Source organism: Meriones unguiculatus, chromosome 15 (assembly GCF_030254825.1).
Source record: "Meriones unguiculatus strain TT.TT164.6M chromosome 15, Bangor_MerUng_6.1, whole genome shotgun sequence".
In the NCBI taxonomy this organism is placed as follows: Eukaryota; Metazoa; Chordata; class Mammalia; order Rodentia; family Muridae; genus Meriones; species Meriones unguiculatus.
The window spans coordinates 8,708,772-8,731,848 of record NC_083362.1 but is presented as its reverse complement, the minus strand read 5'-3'; the positions used below and the strand labels follow the sequence as shown (position 1 = coordinate 8,731,848).

General features: G+C 43.4%; 2 protein-coding genes across 4 annotated transcripts; one reads left to right on the top strand and one right to left on the bottom strand.

Annotated features, from left to right (window-relative positions):
* Positions 1 to 1,951: 1,951 nt before the first annotated feature.
* Adcyap1 (adenylate cyclase activating polypeptide 1) lies at positions 1,952 to 9,394 on the bottom strand. Of its 3 annotated transcripts, XM_021662268.2 has the most exons (6): positions 9,164 to 9,394; positions 8,739 to 8,837; positions 8,267 to 8,371; positions 6,142 to 6,273; positions 5,629 to 5,715; positions 1,952 to 4,651 (listed from the first exon to the last, which is right to left on the bottom strand). In XM_021662268.2, exons 3-6 carry the CDS (start codon positions 8,368 to 8,370, stop codon positions 4,462 to 4,464), a joined length of 513 nt encoding a protein of 170 aa, XP_021517943.1. In that variant the 5' UTR covers position 8,371; positions 8,739 to 8,837; positions 9,164 to 9,394; the 3' UTR covers positions 1,952 to 4,461. The 3 variants fall into 3 exon arrangements, with proteins under 3 accessions (XP_021517943.1, XP_021517944.1, XP_060224132.1); XM_021662269.2 differs by lacking the exons at positions 8,739 to 8,837; positions 9,164 to 9,394 and having other exon boundaries at positions 8,267 to 8,638; XM_060368149.1 differs by lacking the exons at positions 8,267 to 8,371; positions 8,739 to 8,837; positions 9,164 to 9,394 and adding an exon at positions 6,469 to 6,645.
* Positions 9,395 to 22,174: 12,780 nt separating this feature from the next.
* Positions 22,175 to 22,788, top strand: LOC110544742 (peptidyl-prolyl cis-trans isomerase H-like). Its single transcript, XM_060367853.1, has one exon. The coding sequence runs from the start codon at positions 22,200 to 22,202 to the stop codon at positions 22,731 to 22,733; it is 534 nt and encodes a 177-aa protein (XP_060223836.1). The 5' UTR covers positions 22,175 to 22,199; the 3' UTR covers positions 22,734 to 22,788.
* The last annotated feature ends 289 nt before the right edge of the window (positions 22,789 to 23,077 follow it).

Sequence of the window (23,077 nt, the reverse complement as noted above, 5' to 3'; positions counted from 1 at the left end):
ATCTTCAGTCAAGACTCAATTCTTTATGTAAAAATAAGCATACCAGCTCATTAGTATGCAAAATTTGCTTTGATCTATTATAAATAATAAAAATATATGTAAACCAAACAATTGTTCTAAAATATATATGATTTGTTATAAGTGTTTGATGTCCATACCTGTTTTTATACTTCTACACCGTTATTTTTTTTTAAGTCTCATGTGAAAAAGGGTCACAAATAGAGTCACAGAAAAGTAACTCAAAGAAGCTTGAACTCTGTGACAGTGGTGGCCATTCAGTAACAGCTCATCAGGAGGATGGGATGCAAAAGAGCTGAAACCAAGTGATCGAAGGGGCAAGCGCAGCAGCAAGGGGAATAGGTAAGAGAGACTGCCAGCTCCATCACGGTTTCTGACGATGTGCTGGTGTCAGGGGTGAATTGAGGCCATGGTGAAACTTCCAGGTGAAGTCATTTGTGAACAGTTCCGAGGGTTAAAACCTAAAACCAAACTGGGACGTAATACAATTGAGAGTTGACTTCTTGGCCCCATAATTACTGCCAGCTAGCTACACTGGCTCTCTGGCATAGCACTGATCTTCTACACATGTGATTGAATGTTCTATAATTCTATTTAGAAAATGGCTTTCCTCCTGGAACTACCTGTAACTGCGGTGGGGGTGTGAGGGCAACCACAATACTCATGAAAATAATACTAATAGTCTTAATTACATAAAGGAAGCTGGGCACAGTGGTGCACGCCGGTAATCCCAGCACTCAGGGAGGCAGAGGCAGGCTGATCTCTTCAAGTTTGAGGCCAGCCTGGTCTACAAAATGAGTCCAGGACAGCCAAAGCTTTATAAAGAAACCCTGTCTCAAAAAACTAACATATACAAAGGAAATACTGCACTCGTCCAAGAGCCTAATGCCCATTCTGGGGTTGGAGAGGCAGGGTTATTTGACTTTTTTTTTTTATCAATTACTATATTCAAAGAGCATGACCTGATACTTATTTAATAAAAAATAGCTAATTTGAATACATATGTATCTATATATGTAATCAAATTCTAAATCTAAGTGGTCTCAAACTTAGTGAACATCAATGTAGCATTTTTATTTAAAATTTAGACTCACTACTTCTAACTCTAGAATTTGCATCACTAACAAGACTCCCAAAGGATACTGTTACAGCAAAGCACAACTAGATGTCAGTCAAGCTCTTTGACCAGTGTGCCTGCCCATCTCAGGTGTTATATGTGTTATAATGAATCCCTGTGTTCCCAATAAGCAATGGATAATAAAGCACATCTTTTAAACCCTTGAAATACTCAAGTATCTCAAGTCTTCCTAATAAGGCCTGTAACTTATGTGTTTTTCTTAGGCATCAAAGCACATTTTCTTTCAAAACTCTTGGTAATGCTTTGATTAATCATATCCTTGGTCCTTCTACTGAAAACATTTTAATGATCAATATAACTTTTATGTCTCTAAACACATTCAACAATTCCCAAATTATTTAAATCATTTGTATACACAATTTTGTCAAGGCCTGGCTAGTATGCAGGTACTTTTTTAAAAAGTTAAGTAGTTACTTTATAAGTATACCTAACACTTCAGTGTGATCTGCCACCACTGCCTGGCAACTTTCTAAGCACTAGACCATGTATGTATACACCTGGAGACAGAAACTAGTGTGGCTTACAAAAAAACTGCTCTAGCATCCTTGTCTATTTACGGGCTTTAGTGTCTTCTTAGGCTTCTCCATCTGAGCAGCTACTTTAAGGTTTTAACTGAGTCCAGTACCCCAATCAAGCAGATGTTAGAGAGCAGTTTATGAAGTGCATGAATGGTTAGGTTGATATATATTCCAGACATGAAAAAAAATAGCATGGCTGCTAGAGAAATAGACTTTAAAATATGTTAAAAGAATTCTCTCCTGAATGTGCTTTTTTTCCAAACATTAGACCAAGATGGATTGTTTACAAAAATTTATTCATACAAATTTTACACACTTTAAATAACAGATATCAAAGTCCTAGTTCTAGATATTATGTGTGTAATAATGCTTGGTTAATATGTTTGTATAATCAGTTGCACACAAAATAAGAGCTTCAAGACTAACATCTACCTATATCATAAATCTGCTTCAGTTTAGTAAGGCTCTTGGCATTTCTAAAAAGTATACAAAAGATTAAATTGAGTGATCACTGTAAAATGCTTGCCACTAGCCACGTGAACACTAAGTTAGACTTCATAAATAAAAGGTTCACTAGAGCCCTGTTTCACCACTAACAGCTGACACAAATACAGAGAACGCTGCCCATTATCCAAGAAACAAATAATTAGGACTAAAACGCAAGCCGATGTGTTGCAGCATTGTAGGGCCACTAAATAGCCATCTGTGATTCGTGGCGATTTAAAAGGCAAAGAAAGGCACTAAAGCTGCAAACTGCATCCCGAGTCACATTGCCTGAGGAGACTGCAGAATTAGAGATTGATCCTGTAGCTGGACACAGGCTGAGATCCAATGCCTGCCTTCTCTGTTTGCAATGTGATCTCGAGGCAGCATTCATCCACCCGCCTGGGAATGCAAATACAGTTCTGTTTTCTTAGATGCCTGACTTCATACTAATCAAATCTGTACAGGAAAAAGGAACGGACCTTTAAACTTTACAAACTAATGGGTTTTTTTTTTTTCTTGTTTTGATATGGTTTGGTTGTTGGGTTTTTTGTTTGTTTTTTGGGGTTTTTTTTGTTGTTTTTTTTTTTTTTGGTGTTATATTTTATTTGTGCCTAAAATTTAGGAGACTGGCTGGTTTGTTGCTGCTTGATCTGATTGCTGGGTGAAGGTTCTTTTGTTTATAAAGATTACTCCATATATGTTCAAGAAATTGACAAGAAACAGACATGCTTTCTTTAGCCAAGACAGGATACAAGGGTGGGGTGTGGAGTGTCCTTACTCCACTCTTGACCACAGATGTAAGATAGTACTCATACATATGAAGATAAGGTTTAAATGATTTATCAGTTAGTCAAACTGAGCAACATTGGAACACTACACATTCTTAATATGACAAAGATTGGTTTTATGAAATAAATTTTACTAAGCAATAAGCCATAATATAGAAAAATACATTTTACCTACAAACTCAATGAACAAGAAATAAGAGTTTCATATTTAGTGCATAATTACTTTGTGGTAGCTACACAGGGGTTCCTAAACTTCACAGTAACTGCTTGCATCAAACAACAACAAAAAAATAAGTAGCATTCACAAATTTAAGATCAGTGAGTGAAAATGGCAAATGATTCTTAAACTATGCGGGGGGAGGGGTGTAAGGGTAGGAAGGAGGGGTCTCCAGAAAAACCACAAAGAACAGGGGTGGTTTCTGCAGAGCAGGGCTCAAGGGAGAAATCCTGGCCACTTCACAAAATGAGAAGCATGAACAGCACTGGAGAAAAACACATTGTACTTTGCACTCATTTCCAATACCCTCACCCAATCTGTCGGCAGTGGAGTCTGCAGAGGAGCTAGGCTCGCCCTCAAATTCTCAGACCTGGGGCAGTTCTCAAGCCAGTCCCCCCTCTGCAGGGTCCTCCTCCGCCACCCCGCTCTGACTCTTCCAATCGCCTCTGTGTCTTTCACTCTGTTCCAATTGCCCTAGCCTTGGGATAAGTCGGTTCCCTGGAGAATCGGGAAGTACAGAAAAGAGAGCTTCTGTCCAAGTCTCCTCTGTACAGTTCCCCAATCCTGCTCACAGGGAATGACGTGAATTCTGGGGAGAAGCACAATTTGGACTGAGCTGTTGCTTAGTTAGAATTTCCTTCTGGGCTGAGAGTCTGAGGAGAGACCAGTAGACATAAAAATATAATCAGAGAAAGCGAAAGTGTTAGAGTTGCCCCGCAGCCAATGGGACAATGCCCACTTGAGTTAGTTAGGCTGGGGTTCAAGCAGCCTGCCCCAGAGACTCGCAGGGAAAGAAAGCCCTTCAGCAATTCCCCAAGTGGTTACCTCAGAATTCCCCTGGAGCAGGGCATCTTTTTTTTTGTTCAATTGGCCTTTATTGGTATCTTGAAGCCTGTTGTGGATAAAAATACTATCCTTTAATTCCAGTTTACAAAAATAGGAGTAATATGCCAAACAATGATTGTCTATATTTTTTTCTATTCATTTTATATAAAAACATAAACAGCTCAGGCGAATTTTCAATCCTTGTGCACGCTTTATGAATTGCTCTCTTTTATACTTAATATATTCTGAATATATATATTTATAATATATATCAATAATTGGTCCACAAAGTATATCTGTGCATTCTCTAGTGCTTCGTAAAAAGAAAAACAATATTATTATCAAAATATTCATTTAATGGCTTTACTTGATAATAAATACATGTTTGGAAAGAACACATGAGCGATGACCGGTCGGTTAATTTGGAAAACGACTTTTCATTTTGTACACATGGTAGCTGGAAACCCGTCGCTACAAGTACGCTATTCGGCGTCCTTTGTTCTTAACCCTCTGTTTATACCTTTTCCCTAGCACGGCCGCCAAGTATTTCTTGACAGCCATTTGTTTCCGGTAGCGGCTGTAGCTATCGGTGAAGATGCCGTCGGAGTGACGCTTGGTGAGGGGCGCCCGGTCGTCCGCCGCGCCGCCGCCCAGGTTCTCGCTGCAAAGGAGAGGGGGGCGGGGCAGGAGACACGTTAGGGGGAGAACAAGTGGGCCCTCTCCCCCCAGGCGCGCAGCCCCCCTCTGCCACCCCGCCCAGCTGGCCGGGACACCGTGGCGGGGACCCCGGAGTCCCTCCTTCCCACCCACAGCCTCCTGGCACTGGATCTTTCAGACCCCTCCAGATCTTGGCGAAGCACCCCCGGGGCGTCCGGGGACCCTGCGCTCTCCAAGCAGGACTGCACTCTCCGCGCCTCCAGCTAAAGCGTACCCTTCCACCACCTGACACGCAAGAACCCCTAAAAGCCTCCCTGGCTCCTGCCAGGTGGCGGGTTCGCAAATCTAGGCGAACACCGGGCACGCCCCTCTCTCTTTGCGCCGGTTAAGTTGAAAAACGTGATAATGATACAAGACGACAGGCTGTAGGCAATATTTCTCGCCGCATGAATTATTCATGGTTAAAATGTAATCGGAGTCCCCTTGGGCTTTATTAAAATGTTGCCTTCTGCTGACACAGGCTTCATGCAAGACCTTAGCTCTGGTTTTGTCTGGCGTGAGCAAAAACTGTTTCTTTAATTATCCAAATTTGGAGACTTTGTTCGTTCGGTTTGCCTTCAGAGTAAACGCCAGGCTCCTCTCCTCAATTACGGCAAGCCCTCCCACTAACCTCGAGGGTTCGGGGATAAATGGAAAGGAGGGTTGTCTGGTTTGACTTGGTTCTCATTCAACAAGGATCTGAGCCCCCTATTTCCCTTCCCTCTGGCTCACCCGGTCTATTGGCTCTTAGGGCAAGTTTAAACGCCCAACTTGGAGAACTCCTCCCAAGCCTGGGTATCCTCCTGGTTGCCAGGATGCAGCCACACCCCTCGGGCGCACAGGTGGCCGCTGCCCGCCCTCCTCACGCGCCTTTTGCAGGGGCATCCCCCCCCCCCCGGGTTTGAGCATCACTCGCAGGTTAACCCTTTCACAAACTCTTACCCCAGTCTCCTGGCCACGGCCGACTGCAGGTACTTCCTGGCGGATAGCTGGTCCAGGACTTTGCTGTAGGCTTGGTTAAGGATCTCTCTGGCGGGGAGACAAAAGTATGCGACCTTGGTCACTCACTGCCTTGGCCCTTCGAGTGACAGCCAAGGCCCCACTCACTGCTGTGCCTTTAAGGAGGGTGACCCAACAAGCCCTAGTGACACGGGACCTGGAGGTAACTTAAGGAAGGTCCCGGGAGGAGAACCTAAGATGGGATTTAGTCCTGGCCTCTGGGATGACCTCGGTGGCCTGAGAGCTCCCCGCCCACGGAGTCGCACGCTCGCCGACACCACTTGGGCAGCAGAGCTTTCAGTCTGTGGCGCGGCCTGCGCCCCACCAGGGGCTGCGGCTCTCCTTGGAAGGGAGGCTTGAGCACTTTCATAGGAAGGGCCCGACTGACAGAGCCCCTACCCGGTCCCTCCTGCCAGGTCAGGCCCAAGCCATAGGCGGAAGGCGGGCGGGACGTACCTCCTTTCCGCTGGGTAGTAAAGGGCGTAGGCGTCACGCAGCGCGGAGGCGGGGCTCCCCACACCCGGAGGGTCCCAGTCGTAGAAGTCTTGCAGCGGATTTCCGTCCTGGTCGTAAGCCTGCTCAGCTGGCCTGCGGGATAGCCAAAAGAAGGCTCATTAAAAGTCACCCGGGTCAGTTCAGCCAGGTCCCAGGAAGGTCTCATTGATTTCCCTTCTTCGTTATTCTCCCCACGGAGAATTGTTCTTTCTTCCAGAATGGTCCTAGGGACAAGGTAAGGGAACTACACCAGCACCAATTCCTGCCCCTGCCAGGAAACTCGCTCACATCTTCTCCCGGCGAATAAAGGAGCGCCGGTGGGGTCATTGCACGACCCGGTAGCCAGGCTTCCCCAGGTAGCATTTAGCACGCGAGAGAAAGATCCTCAGAGAGGATAGGAACGGAGGCAGGGAGACCCAGAGCGGAGTGGGAGGGATGGGTGGGTAGGTAGGATGCAGGAGGCCAACTCCAGCTGCACCCACCCCCACCCGAGCCGCCCAGCCCAGGGGAGCCCTTCCCCGCGCGGATGTAGGTCACGGAGAACCTCCAGCTTCTATTTTGGGCTGGAGAGACTCTGCGAGGAACATGAATAATAGATGCCCCTAAACTTAGCTGTTTTGGCTCGTTCTGTGGTGTGGCTGAGCGCTCCGGAGCCTATCACCCAGGAGAAGTGCTAGGCACACGGAACTTTGAGAACAGCTGGAGGTGAACGGAACAGAGAGCGCCCGTTAAACAAAGAGTTGCTGCTGCTCTGCGAGCCAGGGCGGGGAGGCTGGATCGCAACCTCAGAGCGCAAAGAAAGGAAGGGGTCCACTTGGATCATAGTCTCCTCACCTATCGCCTCTATGGCCAACTGGCGAAACAGGGTGAACGTGTAAAGCCAGGTGGTTTGAGGCCCCTGGAGATACTGGCAACGCCATCGGGACAAATAACGTTCTCTAGGCAGGGTCCAGTCGTTCCTGGACCTCTCCTGCCTTCGAGCACTCCCGGGAAAGGCCGGAGGAGCGCCTCCGCACCGCCCACACCCAGCCTTTTCCCCCACGGTGTGCCGGGAGCCCAGGCTCCTGACCCCTGAACCACGGTCCTTCTGGCCACCCTCTGCTCTACCCTACACCCAACGGCCGGAATCCTGATACGGAAACTGAGGTTCCTGCCTGCCAGAGCATCAGTGCGCAGAGGCCCCCTAAGGCAGAGGTTCCTGGGCGCGGCTCCAGAGCCAACGCCAGGTACTCCTGGCTCGTCCTGAGTGCCGCTCTGCGGCCCCCCGCGTTTCCGCTGCCCCGCATGACCACGGGCGAGAGGTGCTGGGGCTGCGGTAGAGAACCGGGGCAGCGCCTCACAGTTAGAACCAGAGGCCAAGACAAAAGCCAGGTTTCCTGCATCCTCGAGTAGGCTAGGCTGTCCTTCCAACCCCGCACGCCTGCTGGCTTTCTCTCCCTCCTTCCCCGCTGCCTCTCAAGTAGCTTTTCCTTAACGGCGCGTGGCCAACACCCCCACCCAGAAGACGTTCCGGGGCTCCAACTCCAGCTGAAACAGGATACGTTTGAAAGAGAGCTCTTCCCGTGGAAAAGAAGTCGAACGTGCCAACGGGAAGGGCGGAGGAGCGGGAGACCCCGCCCCAATAGTCTGGAACAGGCAGTAACAAAGCGGAGAGAGGAGAGCCTCCCTCCCAGCCCCGGGCTTTTGCTCCGGGAACTCCAACTCACCCTAAGAACAGATAAAAGAAGCTACGAGGGGAGGGAGGGAGCACCCTGTCCCCTTCTTCTGTACAAGTTACAGGAGGAAAGATTTCTACAAGGGTCGGAAACCCACTCTCTTTACCTGGGTCGCTAGTTAAGAGGAGTCCAGCTGTGCTAGAGACTCCCGGACCCTTCCCGCCCCCCCCAACCACCCCGGCTTAGCTAGGAACCCCCGTACCTAGCCAAAGGCTGTATTTAAAAAAAAAAAAAGAAAGAAAAGAAAGAAAAAATGCCCGACGCGCTCAGGAAGCGATGCTTAGCGGCCGCCGACCCGCAGCTGCAGGGAGGTGACGGGGAGGAGGCGTCTGGAGAAGGGAAGAGGTAACTCCCGCTAGGTTCGCACTTACCTAATCCCGGGGAAGCTGAGTCCGGCAGGTGAGCAGGAGCCGCTGCTGTGCATCATTATCCCGTAGACCAGCAGGGCCAGCCTCGCTCCGCTACACATGGCCATTCTGCGCAGGAGGGGAAAGAGGGCAAGCTGTGAGTGCGGTCGCCCCTGGCTTTCCACGTCCTGTCCCCGCGGAGCTCCTGGGAGCTGGGGAAGCCAGCGGAGCTGCGCCTCCCTGGGTTCGACACCACTTAGCCACCGCGGGCACTGTGCCCTTGGTATAGTTCGGAAAAGAAAAATATATATATATTTATATATACATAGCTCTGTGTGTGCCCAGCACCCAGGAACTAGTCCGATCTCGAACTAAAGGCTAACTCGTTCGCTGACGCGGCTGCCAGCGCGTGGAGGGAGTCTGTGGTTAGCATGGTAAGAATCCCGCTCCCCAACCCCCCGCCCGCCGCCCTCCCGCTTCCCTCTCAGACTCTTACCGCGGCCGGGAGAGGGTTGGCTGCCAAGTAGGACGGAGGGCAAAGGGCTCCTTCGAGTTTTCTGCGCTGGAATCACAACTCACTGTCTGGAGCTGGTGTCTGGAGAGAAGCCGCGGAGATTAGCTGGAGGAGCTGGGGGGGGGGGGGGGACTTGTTTGCTAAGATTCTGCCCAAAACTTTGTAGACGCACAGAACTAGGAGGGAGCGTGACACCCGAAGGAAGTGGGCGAGAAGAGAGATGTTGAGGACAGAGTAGGCGAGCAGCCAAAGGGAGGGGGAGCAGAGTGGACTTAACTCCACAGGGAGAAGAAGCTGGTAGGTAAGAAAAAGAGGGAAAGTCGATGAAGAAGGGGAGGATGGAAAAGGAGAAGGCTAGCCCAGGCTGCCGGCCTCCGTGGAAGACAGCTTGCGGGAACTGGAGGCACCTTCTCTGCTCCGAGGTCTCCGGCTGCGTCTGAAGATGCAGCAGCCTCTGCTGCTGCTGACAGGTGACCGGCGGCCTTCTCGTATTTATATAGCCAGTTAAACCAAAAAAGGCTATCTATCGGAACGTGGCTTCACGAGATACCCTCTTTGTCAACATCTGTCTGAAATTGCCTTCAAGCACAGAATATTTTGGTTGCACTGTTGCACTCCGATTTTTATTCATGATGTGACTTCCTTTTTTTTTTTTTTTCAGCCGCATATCGGCATCAGTAAAAGACGTCAGCAAGCTAGTCCCTCAAGGACCCATATCAACTATATCACCCAGGATGATGAGATCCGGAGTCATCAGCTTCTAAAAACACCTTTCACTCATACAATCCAATGTTTAAGAAGTCCAATTATTTTGATGGTTTTCAATTTCACCCATTTCTCAAAGACAAGAAATCGTAGACAATTTCTCAAGACAAGAACTCGTAGAATTTAGGGCATAGTGAAGTCGTGTTTTTACTGTGTCTCTGCTTCTTTTGACGTTTTGCTCACCCCCATCCAGCAAGGACAACTCTGATCTCTAGAATTAAGCGCCATCAGGCTCTCCTATTAATAAATTTAATTTAGATCTCCTAATTTCTTGCGTGTTCTTTTCCAGATAGGCAGTCAAATGTAGAAGCCGTTTTGTGTTTTAAAGGGAAGTCTTAGAGGATTTTCAGTAACTCTCTAATGAGTCTGCTTGACTCTGAGTAGACTGAAGTGGTCTCTGATGGATGGCACAGGGGCGTCGCTGTCCAGGTGCTGAACTGTTTGGCCGCAGAAGCTTCAAATGCTGAAAATCGCTGCATTTCCACCACAGCCTCTAAACCTGAAGGTTCTGCAGTGGTGCTCTTACTGTGGCAATTCGTTGTTTAAATCACCTGGCTGTTTATGTTTATCTACCCTTGCATTCTGTGTCCACGAATGTCCCAGTGCTCAGAACCTTCTTAACCCCTGACTTAGAGTTCAGTACAGAGCATTGGTTTCTCCTGGTGTTTGGGGTCTCTACCTTCCTTGCCTGCACACTTTCGCGCCCTCTGTGGCTCTTACTGATTTTAAAAATTGAAACCACGGCATCGTGTTTTCTGCAAGAATTGAAATTTTAAGAACGTGAGGGTGAGAAATTTGTCTCTAACATTTTCCTTACAGGTTGAATTCTGCTTAGGGAAATGCAGACTGGAATGCAGGAAGGTTCCCAGCACAAGTTTTCTTGGTGATGGTTGCTACCAGGAACACTTCCCTAGGAATAGTTAACATTTCTAACTAAAAATAAAATGAGGAGAAGAAAGCAATAAGAAAAGACCACATCTACTGGGAACCTCCTGAGGCCCTGAGTAATTCCAGAAGATTCATAAATCTCTGGTCCATGAGGAGATCTTGAGCGTCTTTTTTCCCCCAAGGGGAAATAAATGCATCAATAACCATTAGTGTGCATATTAACTATTTGGATCTTATACACACGCAAAAAAAAAAAATTAAAGGCAATTACAATTAAGTAGGAATGTTCCCTGTGCTGTGGTTTGGGGCTAGTGTTTAAATAAGCAGTTCTGAGTATGTTTTCCAAAGCATAGGATTTCTCACTTTTAATATTATCCCCGCTTTTTTTTTTTTTTTTGAGGTTTAATACTTCTTCCAAGAATCAAACTTTTTCCTTATCTCCTGACTTTTGAAATAAGCTGCCTGTTTCCCTCTTCGTTTCCTTCCTAGTTTAGATTGCCTACTATCAACAAACTACTTCTCTTTGTGTTGTGTTATATCTGTCTGCTCCTTTAGTTTAGAGTGTCCATGTACCTGAACTATGTGCTCAGTGGCCACCTTCCTGGGCCCTCACACAAAGAGCCTACAGCAAACAGGAAAGATAATCCAGCAGAGCTGCTTTTCTTAAAAAACTTGCCCAGAGCTGTTGCCTACAGTGGCTTTCCCAGACTTCTGCCTCTTTGCAAGTCAAAGGTGAACCCCATTAAAATTCTCACTTTTGCCTCCCACTTGAATTCTGAAATGAGTTCAATCTGCAAAAATATTTTTAAATCTCCAGGACTACTCATTTAAAATTCACCATTCAATGTCCAACTTTAGTCAAGAGAGCCACCGTGTGGGGAGTGTTGTTGACTTCAGAAGGTCTATTAAAGGAAGAACCCACAAGCAGAAAAAATAAGCAAGCCTCCAAGTGCACTAGCTTGCTTCCAGCTCACCAGTGTTTTGCTAATCTCGCTCACTGGACCTGAGTGCCCTTAGAGGTTACTCAGGGTCTAACACCCTACAATCACACAAGCCAAGGCTGATTCCACTCACTAGGGTGAAATACTCAGCAGAGAATTTGAGGCTGTTGGTGGCAAAATTCCAGAGACCTTGTCTTTCTGGTGTCTCCTAAATCCCGCCTAGCCCTGCCCTGCAGGAACCTAAGGGCTAAAATCTGAGAGCCCTTCCAGGCTTATATTCATAGATATTTTCATAGCCAATAGACATCTTTAATTGGGCAAGTCTGGTCTCTGGAGATGGGGGAAGCATTCTATTGAGAGTTCTGAACTGAGGCCCTGGTCAGAAATATTGGGGGAAGGAAGAAGGCTGAACCCTGGGCTGATGAGAAGTGAAGAAGGCTGTGGGAGAGAAAAAAAATAATAACCTAATGTGGGCTGGGGTTCTGAGAGCTGTGTGTGTTTGGAATTGTGTCCCACTTGGTCAAAGCCATCCAACAGAGCCCGTTCTGCTTTGATTACAGGGTGATATCTCAACGACAAAACCTGGCTTCTTAACTACTCACAGGAGTGGGTGTTTGCCAGGAATCTAAGGGATATTCCAGTGTAGTGTAGTCTTAAAACTGCTGTCTGGGAGGCTTTTGAGTTTGGTTTGGAGTATCGAACCTACAGGCAGAAAACAACCATCAGCAAAAAAAAAAAAAAAAAAGAGCTTTCCACATACAACTGTCCACACTAACTGGTGTGCCAGCAGAGACTGGATAGGAAAACAAAGGCAGCCACATACACTTGCTAATTTAGGAATGTATGGGGCAACTTGTACTAAAACACAGAAAGGAGCCTGGGCAAGGGAACCTCAACTAAACAGCTGCTACTGGGAAGAATAAGGAGAAGGGAAGAAGAGAATGTAGAGGGAAAAGATCTTGTGATATTTTGTTTTTTTACCCAATTTCTGCCTCCCCCAAAAAAATTTTTTATATTCTGCTAAAAGTGACTCAGTAAAGAACATGAGAAAATTCCAGATATCTTATATATAGTTGCAAATGGGGGTTGGGGTCAGACTTGCTATTTAGATAGCACAAAGGAATGGAAAGCCTTTTTCCCCCATACTCCTTTCTCTTCATCCTCATGGTTTGGTAGACTTCCCAAGCTGACAGTTTCTCTCCCGACTATGATATCCAGGAATGTTATACTAGGTGGAGTCATATTATCATAGAAAATATAAAAGAGCCAAAAAAATCTTGCAATGAAAGCTTCCATCACTGTCCTCCAACAGGCATCGACTAGAGATATCTGAATCTAAGTCCCCATTGACCTACCTGGAATACACTATTCAGAAATGTTTATTGGAAGTGAGGAAAAGACCGTAATTTCATATTCCTAATAGGTTAGCTCATGTTTGTCCTGTTAGTCCTTCAGATGTGAAAACAAGTTTTGATCCAAAACAATGAGCAAGCTAAAAGTCAAGTTAATACATTCTCGAATGAATTGTTTCTCCTGACACATGTGCATTTCCGAAGGTGGGAGCCTAAAACATTGAGTCAATTACTCAATTCAAAGAACTTTTTAGCCTTCAAAGTAGTCTATTCTTGTATTGAAACAGTTCTGGTCTTTTGAAACATGCCCCCTATTTAGAGTTTTAATTTGCAAGTGGTTTACCATTAGCAAACACAATAGCATTTGCAGGGTCTTGTCTGTCAATCAAATTACTGCTCTTTGAGTCATCTCCACCTAGGGAACTGTTGAGTAGGAATCTTCATCCAGCAAATCCATGGTGAGTTAAATTATCTTTTTTCCTTTTTGCAGACCAGTGAAGTGGGGCTCAGTTTCCCAGGTAAGGTGATTTCTACTTCTTTCCTCCTGACCCAGTCCAGTCATATAAAAAGGATATGTTTGCACAAAGCATCTTTACACATTTCTAACACAAGAAATATTCAATAAAAGCTTCAAAAAACTATGTGTTCTTTTTTTATTCTTTTCTAATTGCCACTTAGCATAAGGCCCAAGCTATTGTGAGCCTTTTTGGTGAGCAAGCCTAATGCAGAACATCATCCTCCCCTGTGAATGACAGAAGTGAATTATAAGCCTGGATTCAATTGCACTCTAAACTTTTTTCCTCTTCTGATTCTTCCACAAAATGTGATGACTAATGAGTCACTTCATACTGATTCCACCTGAAGGGGAACCCAAATGTTCTGCCCCAGAACATCATGACCATGGCTTACTTTGCTGCCTGCATCATGCTCTTCTGAACTCACTGTGAAGTAAGGAGATGAGCTAACCCATAATGTGTCATGACTTCTCTGACCTTCAGAATGGAGTGCCTCCCACTCTGAAAACAAGAAAAGGGAGCCTTTCCAAGCCACATGAGCAAAGCATTTCTCTCTAATCCAAGAAAAGAATTGCATATTCACATGGCTAAGAAATCTGCTGATTTTTGAGACACAAAACAGATAACACAAAGAACAAAAACTAAAAAGTATTGTGTTGTGGAGTTAGGTAATTTCTTTTTGGCTTTTCAAGGCAGGGTTTCTCTGTGTACCTTAGCTGACCTGGATGCAATTTGTAGATCAGGCTGGCCTCAGACTCAAAGAGATGCCTCAGACTCAAAGAGATGCCTCAGACTCAAACGCATGCCTCTGCCTCCTCGAGTAATGGGATTACAGGTGGGCACCACCATGCCCAGCTGGAGCTAGGTAATTTAAATAGCTCCATATATATCTCTTCTAAAGCCTAATCAGCTGAAGATTAATCTACTGGGCACCAAAAACTCTAACCCAGACATCACTATATGGCTCCTGCCAAATTCTCCAGAGATTTCTAAAAACTACTCTTTTAAAATCAAGGAGAAAGCATTTTAATTTCAGCTACATCCTCTGCTCACATAAGACATAAATATAAAAGTAAAAGCTTGAATAATATCCAGGAAATTTAATATCCTAAATGAATTTCACTGACAGCTTCTGAAAACAGCCTTTAAGTATAAATCAAAAGAGGATCTTGCTCTTTGGCTTTTTAGCATCCCAAATTTCTGTCCTCTGAGCTCAGATTCAGTCTTATCTGTCAATGAATATATGAATATATGTAATAAGATTTAGTCTGTAGTCAGGTTGTGGTGGTGCATGCCTTTAATCCCAGCACTTGGGAGGCAGAGGCCTCAGAGGCAGATGGATCTTTGAGTTCTAGGCCAGCCTGATCTACAGAGTTTCAGGACAGCCAAAGCTACAAAGAGAAACCTTGTCTCAAAAGCATATATATATTGAACTTGTTTTTCATTATCTTCCGTACCACCACTGTGTAGTAATACCTCTGTCAATACTTTTATTAATAATGGGAATCAAAACCACATGTGTGTTAAGCAAGTGCCCTAGCACTAAGCTACATCCCTAAACCAAGCAAATACTTTTCAAATAACATTTTCTTTCTATCCAAACATATATTTGCATTAAAAAAAAAAGCCAATCATCTGTCTGCTTAAAATAAAACTTCATTGTTTGCTCTTTGATACTTTGTTATTTCTTTAAATGGTTTTAAATACTTCCTTCCAAAATGGCTGTCTGAAGGTGCCATTCCCCAGGAGAAACAATAATAATACAGTGAATACTTGCCAGGCTAAGTGTTTGGCTAATATTATTTCCCCTCATGATTGCTAGAGTACTTTTTAAATCTATTTCATCTGGGTTTCTTATACCTCTTTCTCCCTTTCCAGCCCAATCCTTTCCAACAACCTAATACTGGGTAGGAGAGAAAGGAGGTTAGTGGGGAGAGGGGACATAGTTCTATTTAGCTTCTTCCTGCTGGTTAGGGTCGTAAGGTTCCTTGTGCAAAGTCCTATCTTCATTTCAGGATGTCTCCAACTTCTTCTCATCCAACTGCATCAATAGCAACCAGGAGCGGTAGGAGTGAAGCAGCAGCAGTATTCTTCCTTGGAGACCCCTCAGCCTCTCTCTGGGCTCTGGCATTTATTCCTTCTCAGAGTCCTAAGAATTAAAGTACCTGTAGCTGGCAAAGAGCCCCTCTCAGAACCCGTATGAGGCAAATACATTGCTGATGTTAATAATCTGAATCAGTCCCATATCCTATACCTGGGATCAAAACAAAAATATGTTTACATCCACAACATATGATAGTTTTTTATTTTAATGTACATTAGTGCTACTTCCATTTCACATATGAGAGTTTGGGACTGAAAGAGGGTAAGAGACTTCTCCGGCTTCAAACTCAAGTCCAAAATACTCCAAAGAGTTTTGATGTTAATGGTACATTATACTGGCTTACATACTTATTTTGTCTAGAGTTATCCTAAGTATAAACTAATAGTGTAATGTCAGCTTTGGTCTTGACCTGATTTAATAAAACAAAAGTCAACTTCTTATTAATTTTCCAAAAGTCATATATAATGTAACAGAAATCAAATCCTGTTAGCTCAGTTGAAAATGGCTAACTGAAACTACAAACATAATGCATACTGGAGAATGTTATTTTATGGACTGGGCACTTACAGTGTACCACATATTCCAATTTTTATACGTTAAGAGCTAAATGTTCAGATGTTTAAAAATATTGTAGCCCCAAACCATTATTGAAAGTTATTTCATACTTAATGCAGCAAATGTTTTAATGATGTGCTTGGTATACATAAATAAATGAATAAATAAATGGTATAGTCGAGTGTGGTGTCACACGCCTAGAATCCCAGCACTTGAGGGAACAGAGGTAGGCAGATCTCTGTAAGTTCAAGGCCAGCCAGGTCTGCAAAGAGAGTCCAGGACAGCCAAGGCTATACAGAGAAACCCTGTCTCAAAAACACCAAAAAAAAAATCAATGTTTAAGTTTATTTAATACCCATTGTGTCATCATATCTTATTAAATCATCATATAATTCAATGCCAGAGAAGCCATGTGGCCATCAGTGACTCAAGACTTCTGAGTCAATGAGATGATGTGTATAGAAATGATACTACAGTAGACCCTAGACCAGAACTGAAGGCAACCTGACATTTTTTTGTCAGCAGCCCCTCTAATGGTGATAGTCTCTGTGTTAGTAAACATGTTTTCCCTTCCAATCTTTTTTATTGACTGGGGAAACAGGCATGGTATTATTATTGCTCTAACGTTATCAGTGGATTATTTTAGAGGTTGTTATCTTTTTGGTCCTTTGGGGGTGAGGTCTTGTTTTTGGGGATTTCTTTTTTCTTTCTTTCTTTCATTCTTTTTTTTTTTTTTTTTTGAGACAGGGTTTCTTTGTGTAACAGAGCCCTGGTCTGGTTGTCCTAGACTCATGAAATAGGATTCTTAAAAGTTCATCATTGTGCCAGCACCTCACAGCTAACAAGTAACAAGGTTCAGTTTCAAACCCAAATACTTTCCCAAGTATTTCCTGTTGTTATGAAATGACCATTATGTTCAAGTATAGAAGAAACAGAGCCTTTCAAACAAGATGACTGTTTAACAAAACAACCATTTTAAGACTTTAGCATGAACAAATCATTCTTGGGAAATCTGTTATTGTTTGTTCAGCTGGGTGAATTTGAGTTTTCTGGACAGGATCTTGGTAGGTAGTGCACGATGGCCTGGAAGACTCAGCTGGCCTCAAACTTGTGGCCTCAGCCTTCCAGCTGATGGGATAAGGGATTAAGAACATGAATTAGTTATTTTTCTGTTGCTGTGAGAAAACGCCATGACAAAGCAACTTATAGATGGTGTTGCTTGGGCTTGTGCTCCAGAAAGACAGCATGGTAGCAGGTGGAAGGCATGACAGTTGACAGTTTATGCTAAGAGTTCGCAGCTCAGCCACTCTCGAATGGGAGAGACCAAACCGGAAGAAGGTGAGGCCTTTTCATCTCAAAGCCCACCCCAGACGTACTTCCTGTATCAAGGCCACACCGTCTAAACCTCCCCAAACGGTACCACCAACTGGAACCAACTGTTCAAATGCCCAAATTCAAATCTAAATTTCTTATTCAAACCACCACAAAACACTTGTTGCTCTTTCAGAGGAACGATGTGCTTGGAATGCATAAATAAATGAATAAATAAATGGTATAGGCGAGTGTGGTGTCACACACCTATAATCCCAGCACTTGGGGAAATAGAGGCAGGCTGTTTTTAACAGATCTCTGTAAGTTCAAGGCCAGCCAGGTCTGCAAAGAGAGTCACTGACTTGGGTTCAACTGACTTGGGCTCAGTTCCTAGCACCCACATGCTGGCTCACAACTTTCTCTAACTCCAGATGGAGAAATTCCAGTGCCCTCTTCTGGCTTCCTTGGGCACTGCACACATGTGTTACATATACACACATGTAGGCAAAACAAGTATACATGTAAAATGAAATAAACTTTTAAAATTAAAAAAAAGAAGAAGTGTGAAGCACCACTTTGTTTTTAACAATATATCCAAATAGGTTAAGGATAGAAATATATGAGAAAAATCACAAAAAGATTAGAAGGACAAAAGAAAATTTGAGGCTGGTAACTGAAAAATAGTTTCATAGGAAGAGATTTGAATAAAATATTTTTATTATTTATTTATTTATTATTTTTATATTAATTACAGTTTATTTACTGTATTTACTTACTTTATTTATTTACTGCCCAGATGTAGCCTTCTCCCTCCTTCCCTCCCAGTCCCACCCTCCCTTCCTCATCTCCTTCTTGCCCCTCTCTAAGTCCACTGATGGGGGAGGTGCTCCTCCCCTTCCATCTGATCCTAGCTTATCAGGTCTCTTCAGGGCTGGCTACAATGTCCTCTTCTGTGGCCTAGCAAGGCTGCTCCTCCCTTGGGGGGAGGGGAGCCGAAGAGCCAGCCATTGAGTTCATGTCTGAAACAGTCCCTATTCCCCTAACTAGGGAAACCCACGTGGACACTGAGCTGCAATGGCTATATCTGGGCAGGGGTTCTAGGTTATCTCCATTCATGGTCCTTGGTTAAAGAAACAGTCTCAGAAAAGACCCCTGGGCCCAGATATATTTGATCCTTGTGGAGCTCCTGTCCTCTCCAGATAAAATATTTTTAAATTAGGTTTGGGAGGGACTTCCTGGGAACTTCCAGGGGAAGGAGAGACTTCCATTAGTGGGCTTACTGGGCCTTGGAGTGGCTGTATGGGCAAGGTGTAGGGTCTGGTCTCTAGCACTCACATCTTTAGAAGGGTTATGGCTGAATCTTCTCACAGTGGACTACTGGGTGCTGTTAACCAATGCCAGATATAAATCTTCTTTTAAATGGCTATCCTTGGTTGGATTTTTATCTTTCAGTTTGAAATCTCTTGCTCATAACTGTCTACCAGCCAAAGAAAACAAAGAGTTGGCATTACTGCTTCTTAGAGGATCATTAGCAATATTATCTTACATGAACTGGAAAAGAAGTTTGACTGTTGCTTGCTCACCCTTAATACCCTATAACTAAAGGATGATACTTCTCACAATGCAGTCTGCAATTGCTGGAATTCTTGCCAGATGTATAAAAAAAAGTTTGTTAAACATCCAAATGAAGTCCTTAGAATCCTAGTGATTATTGTACTCTTCTTTTGTTGTTGTTTTGTTTGGGGTTTTTATTGTTTTTGAGACATGGTCTTACTATATAATCCTGACTCACCTGGAACTCAGTATGTAGACCAGGCTGGTCTCAAATTCACAGAGTTCAAGACACTATACTAACTCACATGAGTGATTCCTGACCCACTCATGTGCAAAAATATAAGAAATTCAAGATTGCTACATAAAAGAATATTTATTCATAAACAAATGCAGTCACATTAAATATGAAGTTGGTAAAAAGTATAAGGAAGCAATTTCAAAACTAGAAACATGCCTGGCCAGCAGGCTTCTGAAAATATTTCAAGATTTTTTTTTCTTTTTTCCAAATAGGTAGGCAGTTATATTCTCTGCTCCTCATTGGAAACACAATCTGAACAATCATGGAAAGAGAAAACCTAGGGAAAGAGGACAGGAACTACAGACACAAGCATCACCAACAGAATACAAGAGATGGAAGAGAGAATCTCAGGGGTAGAAGATATAATTGAAGAAATCAATATATCAGCCAAAGAAAATATTAAATATAAAAAGCTCCTGACACAAAACATCCAAGAAATCTGAGGCATTATGAAAAGACTAAACCTAAGAATAATAGGAAATAGAAGAAGACTCCCAGCTCCAAGGCCCAGAAAATATTTTCAACAAAATCATAGAAGAAAACTTCCTAAACCTAAAAAAAAAAAAAAAGAGAGAGGCCTGTTAACATACAAGATTGGACCAGAAAAGAAAATCACCCCATCACACAATAATCAAAACAAAATGTACAGAACAGAGGTTATTAAAAACTGGAAGGGAAAAGGGCCACATCACATGTAAAGGCAAGTCTATCAGAATTACACCTGACTTCTCATCAGAAACTCTGAAAGCCAGAAGAGTCTGGACAGATATGTTGCAGACAGTAAGAGACCACAGATGTCAGCCCCACTACTATACTCAGCAATACTTGTAATCACCATAGAGGGAGAAAACAAGATATTCCACAACAAAAACACACTTAAACAGTACCCATCCACAAGTCCAGCCCTACAGAAGATAATAGAAGGAAAACTCCAACCCAAGAAGGCCAACTACACCCAGGAAAATACAGGTAATAAATAACCTCACATCAGCAAAACCAGAAAAGGGAATCACACACACACACTCTACCACCACTAACACCAAAATAACAGAAAGTAACAAAAGCTGGCCATAAATATCTCTGCACATCAATGGCATCAACTCCCCAATAAAAGAGACACATCATTCTGCTGCATACAAGAAAAACACCTCAGCAATAAAGATAGACATTACCTCAGAGTAAAGGACTGGAGAAAGGTTTTCCAAGCAAATGGACCCAAAAAGCAAGCTGGAGTAGCCACTCTAGTACCTAATAAAACAGATGTTCAACCAAAATTAATCAAAAGAGATGGAGAATGTGTGGATCCATAAAATGGCTGCTTGATTCTAGCCTGCTTGGAATCCATGAAGCACAGTGTACTTAGCATGACATGGTGATTTTTCACCCCTGGACCACAGGTGTTCTTTGTTCTTTAGATGTATACTCAACCATTTAGATTTGGTAGGTATGGCATGAGAACTTGCCTCCCGCTTACCTGAGAACTTTCTTCCCACTTTGAGAATGTCCTGCTTTGCAATTTTCACTGAAACTAGTTCTGCCCCCTGAATTGCCCATTCTTACCCCTTATAAGCTGTAACCTAAAGATCATTAAACGAGACTTGATCAGCATTCTGTCTTGTCTCCATTCTTTGTGTCTCTTCTTCCATCCCATTCTTACCCCCTCTCTTAGGGTCTCATTTGACTGACCTGTGGAACAGGTCAGGAGAAGGACATCTCATACTCATCAAAGGAAAAATCTACCCAGACAACGTGTTAATTATGAACATCTATGTCCCAAATGCAATGGCACCCTCATTTGTAAAAGAAACATTACTAAAGCTTAAATCACGTACAGAACCCCACACATTAATAGCAGGAGACTTCAACACCCCACTCTCTCCATTGGACAGATCAAGACAGAAACTAAATGGGGAAATAAAGAAACTAAGAGACATCATGAATCAAATGGACCTTACAGAAAACTACAGAACATTTCACCCAAACACAAAAAAAAATGTACCTTCTTCTCAGCACCTCATGGAACCTTCTCCAAAATGGACCCAGTCACAAAGCAAGCCTCAATAGAAAAGAAAAGTTTGAAATAACAACCTGAATCTTATCAAACCATCGTGTATTAAAGCTGGAACTCAACAACAGAAACAACAGAAATCCTACAAACTCATGAAAACTAAACAACTCCCTCCTAAACAATCACTGGGTCAGGAAAGAAGTAAAGGAAAAATTTAAGACTTTCTATTATTCAATGAAAATGAAGGCACAAGATACCCAAATTTATGTGACACAATGAAAAGCTAAAAGGAAAGTTCATAGCACTAAGCGCCTTCATAAAGAAATTGGTGAGATCCCATACTAGTAACTTACCAGCACACCTGAAAGCTCTAGAACAGAAGGAAGTAAACACAGCAAAGAGGAGTAGATATAAGGAAACAATGGAGCTTAGGGCTGAAATCAATAAATTGGAAACAAAGAGAATGATGCAAAGAATCAATAAAACCAAGAGTTGATTCTTTGAGAAAATCAACAAGATATACAACCCCTTAGCCAAATTAACTAAAACACACAGGCAGGGTATCCAAATTAACAAAATCAGAAATGAAAAAGAGGACATAACAACAGACACAGGAAATCCAAAAAAAAAATAATTAAATCTTACTACAAAAGCCTATAGTCTACAAAATTAGAAAATCTAAAGGAAATGGATGGTTTTCTTGATAGATTTCACCTACCAAAGCTAACTCAAGCTCATTTAAAGGTTTAAATGGTCCTGTAACTCCTAAGGAAATAGAAGCAGTCATCAAAAGTCTGCCAACCAAAAAAAGCCCAGGGCCAGATGGTTCTAGCACAGAATTCTACCAGATTCCAAAAAGAGCTAATACCAATACTTCTCAAACAATTCTACAAAATATAAACTGAAGGAACATTGCCAAACTCATTCTACTAAGCTACAGTCACACATATCTAAACCACACAAGACTCAACAAAGAAAAAGAATTTCAGACCAATTTCACTCATGAACGTCAATGCAAAAATATGTCCAAACCTAACCAAGAACCCATCAATTACGTTATCTGCTATGATCAGGTAGGCTTCATCTCAGGGATGCAGGGATGTTTCAGCATATGAAAATCCAGCAATGTGCTTCTACTACCAGGTCAGAGCCATGGCGGTGGCAAATTCAAGTCCAGTCAACCCGGTGGTGTTTTTTGATGTCAGCATTGGCAGCCAGGAAGTTGGTCACATGAAGATCGAGTTGTTTGCAGACGTGGTGCCTAAGATGGCTGAGAACTTTAGGCAGTTCTGCACTGGAGAGTTCAGAAAAGATGGTGTTCCAATAGGATATAAAGGAAGCACCTTCCACAGGGTCATAAAGGATTTCATGATTCAAGGTGGAGATTTTGTTAATGGTGATGGTAATGGCGTTGCCAGTATTTACCGGGGTCCGTTTGCAGATGAAAATTTTAAACTCAGACACTTGGCTCCAAGCCTGCTTTTCATGGCCAACAGTGGTCCCAGTACAAATGGCTGCCAGTTCTTTATCACGTGCTCTAAGTGTGATTGGCTGGATGGCAAGCATGTGGTGTTTGGGAAAATCATTGATGGACTCCTAGTGATGAGAAAGATCGAGAATGTTCCAACAGGCCCCAACAATAAACTCAAACTGCCAGTGGTAATCTCACAGTGTGGGGAAATGTAATCTAGACCAAGACTGAGCCAGGTCGCCTGGTGTTTTGGGTGACATTCTCCCGTGAGTCTGACAAGCTGAACTGGCCTGTGTGTTTGCTTCCCTGCCTCCACTGTGTGATCCAGGACCTGGAAGTATCACAATCAAAACCAAGATCCCGTTTAAATTTTGAACTGTAAATAAAGGATTGAAAAAAAAGAAAAAAAAAAAAGAAAGAAAATCCAGCAATGTAATTCACCATATAAGCAAACCCTAAGAAAAAAATCACATGATCATCTCATTAGACACAGAAAAGGCCTTTGACAAAATCCATCACCCCTTCATGATGAAAGTCTTGGAGAGATCAGGGATACAAG